The sequence below is a fragment of the Zalophus californianus genome, chromosome 12, assembly GCF_009762305.2.
Source record: "Zalophus californianus isolate mZalCal1 chromosome 12, mZalCal1.pri.v2, whole genome shotgun sequence".
Classification (NCBI taxonomy): domain Eukaryota; kingdom Metazoa; phylum Chordata; class Mammalia; order Carnivora; family Otariidae; genus Zalophus; species Zalophus californianus.
Genome location: NC_045606.1, coordinates 88,251,140 through 88,264,093, shown reverse-complemented (window position 1 = coordinate 88,264,093; position 12,954 = coordinate 88,251,140). Strand labels below are relative to the sequence as shown.

At 42.8% G+C, this 12,954-nt stretch overlaps 1 protein-coding gene across 8 annotated transcripts in view; it reads right to left on the bottom strand.

The window, feature by feature from the left end:
* Window positions 1–12,954, bottom strand: part of CALD1 (caldesmon 1) — a 205,677-nt gene that overhangs the window by 28,101 nt on the left and 164,622 nt on the right. For 4 of the 8 annotated variants that reach the window (XM_027574494.2, XM_027574493.2, XM_027574495.2 and 1 more), the window contains 3 exons: window positions 11,006–11,152; window positions 5,968–6,913; window positions 4,628–4,702 (listed from right to left, as the gene is read on the bottom strand). In XM_027574494.2, coding sequence (XP_027430295.1) covers window positions 4,628–4,702; window positions 5,968–6,913; window positions 11,006–11,152 — 1,168 coding nt within the window. The remainder of the gene's footprint in view (window positions 1–4,627; window positions 4,703–5,967; window positions 6,914–11,005; window positions 11,153–12,954) is intronic. The other 4 variants (XM_027574497.2, XM_027574498.2, XM_027574499.2 and 1 more) reach the window with 2 other exon arrangements.

Below are 12,954 nucleotides of genomic sequence, written 5' to 3'. Positions count from 1 at the left end.
TGCCAAGCCAATTTTGGCAGATGGCAGAGGAAGCCCACCCTTGTATTTTAATCAAATGAGTAACTAGGGTCTGAGGATGGAAGACATAATAACCCTACCTTTAGGGAGACGACTCAGACCTGTGGGACCATGTCTGTAGTCATCTAAACCACTATAGTTCGAATGGAATAGGAAACCAGAAGTGGTTTTGTGATGGCTGGGGAGACAGAGGAAGGTGATATACGGAGAGTGGGTGTTAGCTTTAATTTTTGGGAGTTTTGTATTACAAGGTCCTCACAGTAAATGAGACACATTATTTCCAAGGAAAGTGAAATTTACATAGCTTGTTAGGGGTTGAGATTACTTGTATCAGCTCACCCATTCTTTAAGGATGAGGGTGAAAACAGGAGAGATCCATTATTGCTCTTTTCAACATAACCAGTGACAAGACACTAACGTTCTAAAGCAAGCAACAGAGGAAGGGTAGGCATAAGAAACTGGGCCTTCAGGTACCCAGGCTGGCCTCCCTTATCTGATCACTCACCTCTTTCCAGCTATTCCTCTGATACCCTCTGAACACTTACTCCTAAAGTGCATGTCGTACTAAGCACAGTACTTTTTCTTCTCTTTACTGATGAGCCTTGAGTAGTCCATTGCCTGACTGCCTTCTTTGGATGTTACTTGATTAAATTACCACAGATGGACTATTCACTACCACATTGCCCTAATTAGTTGAAACTTCAATCTTTCTCCAAGGCTATTCCTTGGCCATGCTTTAAAAAGGGGAGCTGTTGTTTTGCCATTCTCTCTGAGAGCTCTGTCTGGAAGTCAGAGAGGCTGAGTTTTTGCTCCAGTGCTGTCAACAGACTAGCTAAAATGAAGTCACCTGATTTCTCAGGGAGGTTGGCTCTACATACATAAGAAGAGAGGTTGGACCAGAGGATTCCTTCCTCACCCTTCACCTTGTCATTTCCGTCTTGGCTCCTGATTTGTCGTGAAAGGCTAGAGAGAAGAGAGGTAAGCTCTGGCCGGTCCTACAGCTTGACTGCAGCTCCCGGTGGTGGTCACCAGGCAGGCAGGGGCAGGAAATGCCTGTTCTCGTCCTGACCCTCACTGCTGGATATTGCCCCACATACCAGGGACTGGGGTTTGTCTCCTGGTTAAGAAGTATCTGCGGATGCAAATCTGGGGGGAGGGGTGTCCCATTTCAGGGAACCCACAAAATACATTCTGAGTCAAATCTCATGGTTTGCGGAGCACCATGCAAAGAGAAATTCCCTTTAACTCATTTCTCCTATTTTGGAGTCAGAGAGATTTCCATTCTCCCAAAATGCATTATCTGACTCACTGACCAAAAATGTGTATAAAGTAGGTTTTTAAAACAATACATGTCTAAGAGAAGAAAAATCCCGTCCCCCTTTTTTTTCCAGCTCTGCCTTTATTGGCAAAGATTATAGAGGATGGTATGCTTTTATTCTCTTTGGAAGACTCTTAGAAAAATTCTCAGAGAAATAATGATTTGAGTTTGCAAGTAATTTTCTGGAAAATAAATTCATTCATTCATTCCATAGTGCCCTTAAATTTTAAGGAGCATAGTGGAATAGATTCGATGGATTCAACCTAAACTCATGAGATTCTGAGGGAAAAGCAGTTGATCTGCTAGGTCAGAATGTTACGGTGAAGAAAATCTGTCTGGTGAAGAAAATCTGTGATGGGTTCATAGGTGGCTAAGTATCCTGAAGAGTTAATGTGCTTCACATTCAGATAATATTAGCATATGAGAGGCTCTGGTCAAATGTGACATCTGGATATTTGGGATATCCAATGGGCTAATACATGGGTGTATGGGGGGGTGGGAATTCAAGGGACATGTCCTGGTGCCAGAGAGACCCTCAAAATGTCAAGTGCGCAAGTCAAAAAGACTGAGCTGTCAGTCTCTGTAGAGTAATGCTTTGCATTATTTGATTTCAGGAGAGTGACAAGAACTGATGCAAGTTACAACATTTCACATTAGGTCTGACACATTTCTGTTAGACTCAGGAGGCTCAATTCCTTCTCTGGGTCCAATGTCTGCCACATGGATATCTTTGCTACTGAAAGTTCGGTCTGCAAATAACAAGGACCTCACTGGTAAGCTCCACCCCAGACCCACTGAGTCAGATGTTGCATTTCGTAAGATTCCAGGTGATTTATATGCACGCCCATGTTTGGGAAACTTTGGTACATGATAGGAATATCAGTTCCAATATTATATGAACAACTCTGCTGGAAGCAGGTTTTCTGTTAGAGGCCAGGAAAAAAACAACAACAACTCCGGGGTGAAGAACTAAAAAGAGGCATTTTATAATTGGAGAGGAGAAAAAGAAACCTAAGTTTCAAGGTTGGTGATGTTCTGGGATCCATTGCTACAAACAGTTAAAACTGCAGGGCTGCAGGGGGAGAAAGACAGTTTTTTCCTGAGGTATTGGACCTCTGGAAATGTTTTCTCTAAGAAGTCTCACGTGATGTTTGTGTTTACTTGTGGTTGACCGATCCTGTTTAGCTCCTTGAAAGGAATTTTTTTGTTGTTGTTTTTTAACAAAAAGGGGGAAAAAAAGGAGGAGGGTGTTGGAAATGGCTAAATCATGTAAAATATAATTCAAAGTTGTTTATATAAAGTAACCACACAACTAGCTGGAGGGGGGAAATCTAGTCATTCAACTAGTAATTTACATATGCAATGTTAAAGCAGGAATGCCAGATTTTTTTTTTTTCTTTTTTTTTTTTTTGAGCCTGGGTTGAGTGGCTAATCTGCCCTTGTGTAAAAAAAAGAGGCCAAAAGTTTTGGGACTCCAGGGGGTGCAGAGCAAACTGGGAAAGGGGCAGGTCTGAGATGGTTATACCACTGATATTGTTGGGACTGGGGCCTTCTCTGAAAAGAGGCAGAAGGATGATTTGGGTGACCACTCACAAGCCCTTCCTCGCTCAGGGGCACAATATAAAGGCAGAATGTTTGTGTCATTAAAAAGAAATCACGAGGTGCCTGGGTGGCTCAGTCAGTTAAGCGGCTGCCTTCGGCTCAGGTCATGATCCCAGGGTCCTGGGATGGAGCTGCACGTGGGGCTCCCTGCTCAGTGGGCTCCCTCTCCCTCTGCCTGCTGCTCTGCCTACTTGTGCTACCTCTCTGTCAAATAAATAAAAAACTTAAAAAAAAATCACATCTTAAGGAAGTCAATTACATTTTAAATACAGAATCCAAACAGTGCTCTTTCAGCTTCCCCTCCCCGACTGAGTTAGGACTTCATGCCCTCTTCCTTCTGGAAAGCTACTCACCACCAAACACCAGCTTTATCAAAGAGCCCAAGTGGGACATTTGTGTTTGAATTTAGCTCCCAGTAACTTCCATTTTTTTAGATGAATCTGTAGGTGTTCTTCTATTCTGTGCATTCCCAACAATATTCAACCATTTCCTTAGCTGCCTCATTTGAACCAAATTCAGCTTTCTAGTTCTTAGCGTTTAGGCTTCCACCTTCCTTTAAATGGGTGGTGTTTGCATTCAGTATTTACTCCCAAACACCCTCAAGTTCTATTAGAAACAGGAAGGCAGTACATCTTAACCAAAATAAATAGAACATGATCTAGGGGTTCTTAACTTTTTTCTGTGAAGCTTATGAAAAAGCATTTAAGAAAATAACCATCCCCCTGCTTAATCTGGTTACCTCATTTTCTAAATATGGATTTTTCTGTTTCTTACTATGTGCCATAATGGGCAGAGACGTGCAGCAGGAGTCCATTCGAGCTGGCCCTCAACAGCTCTGATTCAGTCCCATGCACAAAGTAATCCAAATCTTCCTACCTTTGATAATTTAGTTTTACCATGTTTAAGCACTTTGAACTTATGAGATATTGTCACAATTTTTAGGATTACTTGGAGCTGACTTAAGTACAATGGTTAAAACGCGGTCAGGCTTTCTGATGTGGCGTTTTGGTCATGTGGGGCTTAATGACATTCTCTCTACACCTGGCCCTGGTCCACTGACTCGCTTACTTACCTACAGTCAAACACCCTGGCACCAGCTCCTGTGTGTGCCTCAGAAATGCAATGCAGAACATTTTGCCAAACTTTGCTTTTGAAAACCAAATACCGTCTTCAGTTCATCGAATTTTCTACTGAGATGTGGGGGAGTGTTTTTCCTTTGGAAAGCTAAATCATTAATCAAAGCCAGTTGGAAATATTCCACAATTGAAATGAAAGTAGGATGGTCCAAGGAGGAAAAAAATAGCACTTAGAAGAGGAGAAAGTGGGAAAAATGGATCCGAGCAGTGTTTTTCAAGCTTTCTGTGACCCACAGCCAGGACAATTTCTATCACAACGTAATACTGTTTACGATGCCCTCTGATGTCTTCTATTCAATTTCATGTCTTAAAATGTCCATTGACACATTTAACTACTTTTGAGATACTCTAAGTTAATTTCACCATTCAATGAATCATGAAGTCAGGTCGTGGCTTGAAAAACACTGAATCAGAGGTAATAATTTTATTATTATTTAATAAATAAAATATTATATTATTTATTATTTATAACTTTGAGATGAGCAGACCTGAAATGTCATGGAACACTGCTCTCCGTTGCTTTATGATTAGGTTATTTTTCAATAATATTTACCTCTTTTTTGAAGGTAGGCTTGTCTTCTTGGGACTTTTCTCTTTTAGCTTGTGCTTTGGCCCCCTTTTCTTCTTCCTTTTTATTTTCAAGAGTGGCAAGGTCACTCGTTTAAAAGAAGCCCTTTCTAGCTTACAAGAGTGAGAGGGTGCTCAGCTCACTTTGCATGTGGCTTAGGATTTTGCTGATTCAGTGCTCACATAACCTGGGTGCCAGTGATTCTAAACAGCAATGTGGGATTCTCACGTGCCTGCCATTGTGCTCCCTGAAATCTAGCGTGACGTGGTGGTCCTTTGTGCATGTTTACAAAACTTGTGTGTGCCTTGGTGCATTTTGTTTCTGATGGGTCTCAAATGTAGCTGTGGTCATAAGCCCCTTGTAAAAAGCAGGAGTGAAAGACAACTTCAGCACAATGCAGACTCAGTGACAGAGAGTTCTCTATGCAAAGGTGAGTATGCAAGCATCTCTTTCTTTCTCTTTTTTTTTTTTCCTTTTTGTTGGGGGGAGGGGTAGGGATGCAGGCCCTGGTTAGGTAGAGTGCTTTTAATGCAGGTTTGCAGACAGAAAAAAAAATCTTTCACAGCTTGCAAACACCTCCTTCCCCTCATTTCCACCTTTCTCAGCTACATGAATTTATTTGTGTCATCCCGATGGTAAAAGCAGCAAAATGTATGCTCTTAATTACCAGTCAGTTATAAATTGATGCCACCCCAGATGAATGGCTTTCTGCAAGTCTGCATTAAGCTCAGGTCTACATGATGGCAAATCATGGTTTTGACATACTTAATGAAAGGTCCAAACTGGCTTCTTTCCCTCCTTTATTACCAGCTTATTTCAAGGGGCTTACTTTTGCTTTCTTAAGATGAAATTTCTGACCATGATTCTTCATGTCATTATCCCATCCCAACTTTTATAAATTTTTAATTAAATGCCAAACACATGGATAAAGGGAGGACTTATGGTCCTCTTGCCTCATGTAGACCCATGGCTAGAGATAAGTTGTTAAAAGGAATGAATTTAGATGCAGGTGCAGAATTACAAGTCAACACAGCACTGCTACGTTTATCATATTTGGGTTAATTCATTTTTCTGGTATTCATAACAAGCAAGCACAGAGCAATTAATTTCTCTCTGGCTGTCCCAGTAAATTTGGTTGATTGAATATTTAGCCATCGATCGATTGCTTCATGCTTGCATATTGCTATGGCCGAAAAAAATGAACAGCTTGCCAAACGAGCAAGCACGTGGGGCTGCAGGATCGTGCCTGGGTCCCAAGTCTGATGTGCATTACATTTCTCATAAGTCACAGGCATCACACACTGGGTGCAAAATGTTTACTGTACCTGTTTCTTTTGCACAGCTGTCTGGAGTTTATCTTCTTGTACTTTCTTTTCATTTACCCACTTCCCTTCCATTTTCTCGTCTACCTTTTCCCCTTTGTGCTTTTTCTCTTGCATTTCGCTTCTGTTCTCTTCTAGCTGCCGAAGCTTCTGCTCTTCTACCTTAGCTTTCTCCTCTTCCTCCGCCTTTGCCCGCTGCCTCTCCTCCGCTGCTCTTCTCTCTTGCTCAACCCGCTCCCTCTCGGCCGCCTCCCTCCTTTCTCTCTCTTGTGCAGCCGCTCTTTCTTCTGCTTCCAGTCTTGCTTGCTCCTCTGCTACCCTCTGCTCTTGCTTAGCTTTAGCTCTTGCTCTTTCTTCCGCTGCCAGCCTGGCCCTGTCTGCCTCTGCTTGCTCCCTCCCTTCCGTCTCCATCCCGCCATTGTGGGCGGCCTCGTCTGAACCCCGCTCCCGCTCCCCCTCTGTTCTAGGCTCTTCTGCCCTGAGCTGCCCCGTTTCCAACGGCAGGGCCGCTGTTCCTGTTGTTCCACCTTCCACCGTCACCTCTACCTGATTTTCTTCCCGGCTCCCTTGCTTTGGCTTCTCTTCCTCCTCTTCCTCCTTTTCTTTTTCTTCCTGCTTTTTCTCCTCAGCGTCCCTCCAGTCGTTCTTCTGATAGGACTTGGTGATGATTTCCGTCTCCTCTATCTCGTATCTTTCTTGGCCACGCTCGCCCTTTCCTTCCTTCTCGGCGGCCTCGCTGTCGGCCGCGTTGTTGTGCAGCCTTCTGCTGGGGAGCGGCAAGCCCGCGTCCGTGACCGTGGGGTCGAACTCCTTCTGGCGCTCCAGGGCTTCCTGAAGGCGTTTCTGGCGTCTCTCCTCCCGCCGAGCCAGGCGCTCCAGGAGCGCAGCTTCATCGTCGCCCTCCACCTGCGCGGGCGAGGTGCTCGTCTTCACCTCTTCGTCGGCCACACTGGACAAGAGAAACGACACCAAAGACAGCCTGCTGATTAATAGGACAACGGCATCCGCGAAGCCTGACGCGCGCCGGGCCCGAGGCTCGTGGTGGCGTGCGTGCCCAGGGGACCCCCCGCCCCTGGTATCCTGCTCACGCCGGCCTGCCTGGCGTTCAGCAGACCGCACACGCAGGCCTCTGTCCTTGGTCTTCTCTGGCCACCAGCGGCTACTCTACCTGCCGAAGTGCTTTCAGGAGCAATGCCCCTTGGGGCAGCCGTCAAACAAAATGCAGGAGCATTAGTGTATAAATACCCCGGCTCCCCTCACCTTTTGAGTCCCGTAACTCTGAGGTGCCTGCGCTGCACTGGATCGCAGAGTCTCCCGGTGGAGGTAAGCTCCGGATCCCAGTGGTGGCCATAAAACCTTTATTTGGTTGCTCTCCCTTCCTCGGTTCACTTTCCCACACTGCGACCGGTGTTTCCTGGGATCGGTTCCCAAATAAACTACTTGTGCTTAAATCTATTCTGTTTCAAAATCTGCTTCTTGGGCAACTCAAACTAAGACAAGGACCAAACTGAGAAATGAGTGAATTCCTCTAGTATCATATAGTATTTTCACCTGTCGCCAAGTCACCTAGAATTCTTGAGCTAGATCTGTGGGACACAAGGCACTTGGAAAGGAAGAAAGTGTACATCATAGTGTGGGGATGCCGTACTTATGCCAGTGACCCCCATGGTACAGACATCTAACCCATCCATCATAATTCATGCTCCTCCTTCCACAGTCCCAGGGAAGTCACAGCCTGTCAAGGATTCTGTTTCCGACCCTCCCCTCTTCCTTGCATCTAGGTGGAGCCATGTGTACAGTAATTTCCAGTTGAGTGTGAGCAGAAGTGATGTGTCTAGATCAAGACAATTACGAAACAGAAGTGCATTCTCTACCATCTCTATCTCTGTTGACTAGATCAGAAAGCTTTAAAGCCCCAGGAGTTGACAAGAGTCACAAGAGGAAAGAAAGTAGGTGACCAGTTCTATCTACTATTCAAAAATGCCCACATTGGACTCGTTTGTGTTAATTGCATTAAGTTACTAAAACTTGGCGCTTGTTGTTATAGCAGCTGACATTACCCTAATACATACATCATCTGCATTCTTTGTCAAGATTTCCATGAATAAAGGGTCTTTTGCCCTTCTTTATAGTAGACAAAGAATAGTTAAATTTGATACTTATTATAAAAGAAAAGAAAATCTCTAAAAATCAAACTGTACCATATCTATCACCTCATTCACTATTACAGCTCAAAGCCAGGGCTATTGGTCTCCACTGGCAGGAAACAACCAGTCATGCGATACCAGAAACTGTGACCAGAGTTGGAAGAATGTGTCTTATAATGTTTAGAAACTCCATCAAATTTCATGGTTCATACTGAACTGGGCCCTTTTGAAGTTCGAGTTCACTTAATTTTGGAAAAACATATTTCACATTTAACAATAAGAAATGGCAGAGTAAAGGCTAGATTTTAAACTTTCTTGGCTTTAACTCTTGCTGTAGGACACTGTCTCCATGAATTAGACATATAAGTATTAAATTTCCCTAAAAATACAAATAGCTTAGAATTTAAGGGGAAACATCTACACGTAAGGAATTTGGATCAACGGAATTCAAATTATTTTTTTTTAAATATTTCATTTATTTATTTGACAGATAGAGACACAGTGAGAGAGGGAACACAAGCAGGGGGGTGGGGAGGGAGAGGGGAGAAGCAGGCTTCCCGCTGAGCAGGGAGCCCGATGCGGGGCTCGATCCCAGGACCCTGGGATCATGACTTGAGCCAAAGGCAGGTGCTTTACTGACTGAGCCACCCAGGCGCCCCTGAATTCAAATAATTTTTAAAAGGTACCATAAATTCCAAAGTGTTAGCCAGATGAAAGTACTCTTGAATTAAGAAACCAACAGATATGGGCATCTGGGTGGCTCGCTCGGTTAAGTGTCCGACTCTTGATTTTGGCTCAGGTCATGATCTCAGCGTTGTAACATAGAGCCCCACTTTGGGTTCCGTGCTGAGCATGGAGCCTGCTTATGATTCTCTCTCTCTCCCTCTGCAGCCTTCCCCCACCACCACTCACATGTGCATAAGCTCTCTCTCTCTCTCTCTAAAAACAACAACAATAAAAACCAGATTCTACTGGATCTTTCTCTGCCTACTTATAAATCATAACAACAACTGTCAGTGGAGTTGAGTACCATTTAGGGTCGTTCAGCCCCATGAAGAACACTAATTCTTCTTGTGGATAATTAATATGTCAGAGATAAATTATATATTCTCAGATCTGAATATGCTTTATTGAAGGAGTGCCTGGGTGGCTCAGTCGGTTTAGTGTCTGTCTTCGGCTCAGGTCATGATCTCAGGGTCCTGGGATGGAGCCCCGAGTCAGACTCCCTGCTCAGCGGGGAGTCTGCTTCTCTCTCTCCCTCGGCTCCCCCTCACTTTGTGCTCTCTTTCTCTCTCAAATAAATAGATAAAACCTTTAAAAAAAAAAGAATGTTTTACTGAAAAAGAATTTGTGAATTAATCAACACAACGAAATAATTACTACTAATAAATGTGAAAAAAGAAGAAAAACCCAAGTAGAAGCAAGATTTTAAAAGCAAGAATACTACTAGTAACTTTTAAGCCACTGTTAATAACGAGATTCAGGAAAGGCCTCAGAATGCCATTTTAAAACTTTTTCTTTCCCTTCTTGTTAAACTCAAAAATAGAAAAGACAGTGAATGACTATGCAGGCCTCTTCTGTAAGGCTCTGATAACATTTTCCTGATAATAGTTAAAATTAGGTGCTTATTATGTGCAAGGCACCATGGGTTTCATATATAGTATAATTTCATTTAAATTTAACAACATTCCTAAGAGAGAGGTACAATTTTCATTTCCATTTAACTGAAGAAACACAGGGAAAGGGCAAGTTGGAATTCAGAGCCAGTATGAACCCCAGAGAACGTACCCACAACCTCTTTGCCATATTTCCTCCCTAATTAGAAGCTACTTACCAAGAAACAAGGTCTCTACGTCTCCACCTAACCAATAGATTTCCTTATTGAATTCATCCGGCCTGACAGAATCTTCAAGACTTTCAGAAACCTGTGTACCCACTCATATTTAGGTTAAAGAGGCCAGAACTGTTTTCCTTCAGATTTTCCTGTTAGATTGACTTAAAGGAACTATCAACAATGTCCTCCCAACATACACAAAATAAAATAGACTAAAACCAAAACCATACACAAGATGTTATGTGGTAGTTTCATTACATTTATTCAGTCCATAATTGTAGATAAAAATTAATTTTTTTCTCCATCCCCACCCCCAAATATTCTCATCTTTTTTATACCTTGGGGCATATAAATGACATATACTCCCAAGTGGCATGATGAACTGTATGACCTCATATGTGTGAATTTATAAAAGCCCATTTTGAAGAAGCTGAACCTATTAAGAGCTTTCAACTGTCCTGATCACTACCAAGGCCTGTATAGGAAAAAATGTGCTAGTAAACTCTCAAGCTTGTTTGAATAATTACATTACATTAAACAGGATTCTGCACCTTGCTGAATATCGTAGTGATCAGAGTACTGACTGAGGCTGTAGATCAGGAAAACTAAGGCATTTGCGATTTATGTCTACTTTAAAAATTGAAGTATTATCTGCTACTGGGAGGCATAGAGGACTATTAAGCTAATAAATCTTCAGTTCAAAACAGATGACAATACCCTAAAGAATGAATGTAAATAGCTTTCCTTATTTAAAGATGTAACTCATCACAGTTAGTAAATAAAAAGATTACTAGACTATAAAACAAAACAAAACACTTCAATTGGGGTGTGTGTAGGGGATGGGAGAGGGGAAGAGAAAGGAGTAGTGGTGTCTGAATGTCTAAATCAGTTTGACTGTCCCGTCTGCTTAGGTGCCACAATGACCACAAAAATAGCTGAACAAGTTAGACTGAGAAAGAGCTGAGCCGGGCTGAGAAGGGAATGCTTTGCCCAACACGTTCCATTCATCAGACAGGCTAGGAAGTGACTTAGAAATTCTCCATTCCGAAAAGGACAGTACCTGTTCTGGGCATTCACCTCCACCTGGTCAGTCACCTGCCCCAGGGATTCTTCCTCCTGCTTCTGCCGCAGCCTCTCCTGCCGGGCGCGGCGGCGCCGTTCTCGGGCGGCCTCTTCCTCATCGTCATCGTTCCTCTGGTAGGCGATCCTGCGACATCACAAAGACAACCTCTTGAGCTACCAACTGCCAACAATCTTCACCAGGTTCTTTCCTGAGCTCGACCACCGAATGAACCAGACAGTTCTAAATGGATCGTTCCATTGCCTAGAGACTTGATCTGCATAGTTTGCAAACTTTTAAGTATCTGAAAAGCATGGGTCTAATAGCTACACAGGACAATTTACAATGATCAAATAATAGCTTAACCTAAAAAAAAAAAAATGCACAAAAGCAGGCTGTGGGTTAGTGTATTTAGATTTCTTCACTAAGCTGCTTATTAGCATGTTAAGATTTAGAAGAAGAAATCCAAAGCACTGAATCAAAAAATAATCAAAACCCTTATTTAAAAGATTCAGCATGTCGTATAGATTATTTGTGTAGACACTGTCACAAAGGACAGAAAAGAATCAAGTTATCAAGCCAGGATTTTGGCATTAATAGGCCCAAACTGCTAATTAAAATGGAGAGTAGGATACGCTCTTGGCTTGGATTTTATTTTTTCCTTTCAGTTCCTTTTCACTGGAGAGGGAAGGTGTTATTGACAACTGATAGGAGGACTTCCAAGTCAGTGTGGCTCCCTGTAAAGCCCCCTCCTTTGCTCTAAAAAACATGCATTAGGATTCTACCACCCACATGTTGGGCCCATCATGGTAGCCCCCGGGTGTAAACAGAGAGAGAAACCCAACAGCTGAGGTAGGGAGAGGAGGCACAGAGGGCTCTGCACACGTATGTGTTATTCAGCTTTTGTAGTTTGTCTGAAGCAAATACCTCTTTAGGAAAATTATACAGTCACTGTCACTACATTACGTACATTTCAATTAATACTTATTCCCAAATAAAGAATTGGAGCTGGGAGACCACAGATGTCCAAACTCAAGAGAAAACGACCTGCATGGTTACCCTGGTTCCTTGTGAAGGAGAAACGCATACTGAGATACAGAGTGCCAAGGAGGCATGGCATGGCTGGCCGGCCCGGGGCCAAGCTGGCCTGATGGGGCCTTGGGCTGGGATGGAGCTGCATTGCGCAGCGGGCTGCTTTTTACATTGGGGGGTTAAAGTGCTTTTCTTAAGGTGTTATTTACACATCTACAAATAGAAATCCAGACATAAACATTTCATGCTTATAATTCTTACATAATGACAAACCTGAAATAATTTACAAAGGAAAGAAAATAAAACAGCAGAACCATATACTTTGTACCAACAATAGGAACCAACTATAACCGATGATGGTTTGCTTATGTTAGATTACATATGAGACATCTTCAGGCTTAGATCCGGCACTTTATTTCATCTGCTTCTATCTTTGACTTCAAGAATACGAACGCTATGAATGTTTTTCACCTATAAAAAACAAGATTAACAATTCCAAAGGTTGGTTGGTTTGCTCTTTATTGCTTTAGAAAATCTGACTTCATACTTACTAAAATCTGCTAGTGTGCAATACTCAACTGCCAACATAAATAAAATGTCATAGTAATTCTGTGAAACTCACTGGTTTATTTCCACAGACATGGAGAGAAGGATGGTGTGCTGTCATTAGAGGAGGACTAGGTTAGAACTCAGTAAAGCTGGTTCCTAGAACTGCTCTCTTACTAGCTGGCAGCCTAGCCCTTCAACCTGAGTTAAAGTCCCTTGCCTGTAAGTGTGTGACAATCAAATGAAATACCGGATATGTTATGGTAAGGCGTTTTACAGTGCAATATTTTGTTGTTATTAGCAAAGTTCAGTTGAGGAGCTGCTTTGTGAGGAAAGATGAGTTCAATTTTAGACTTGTTGAATTTGAGGTG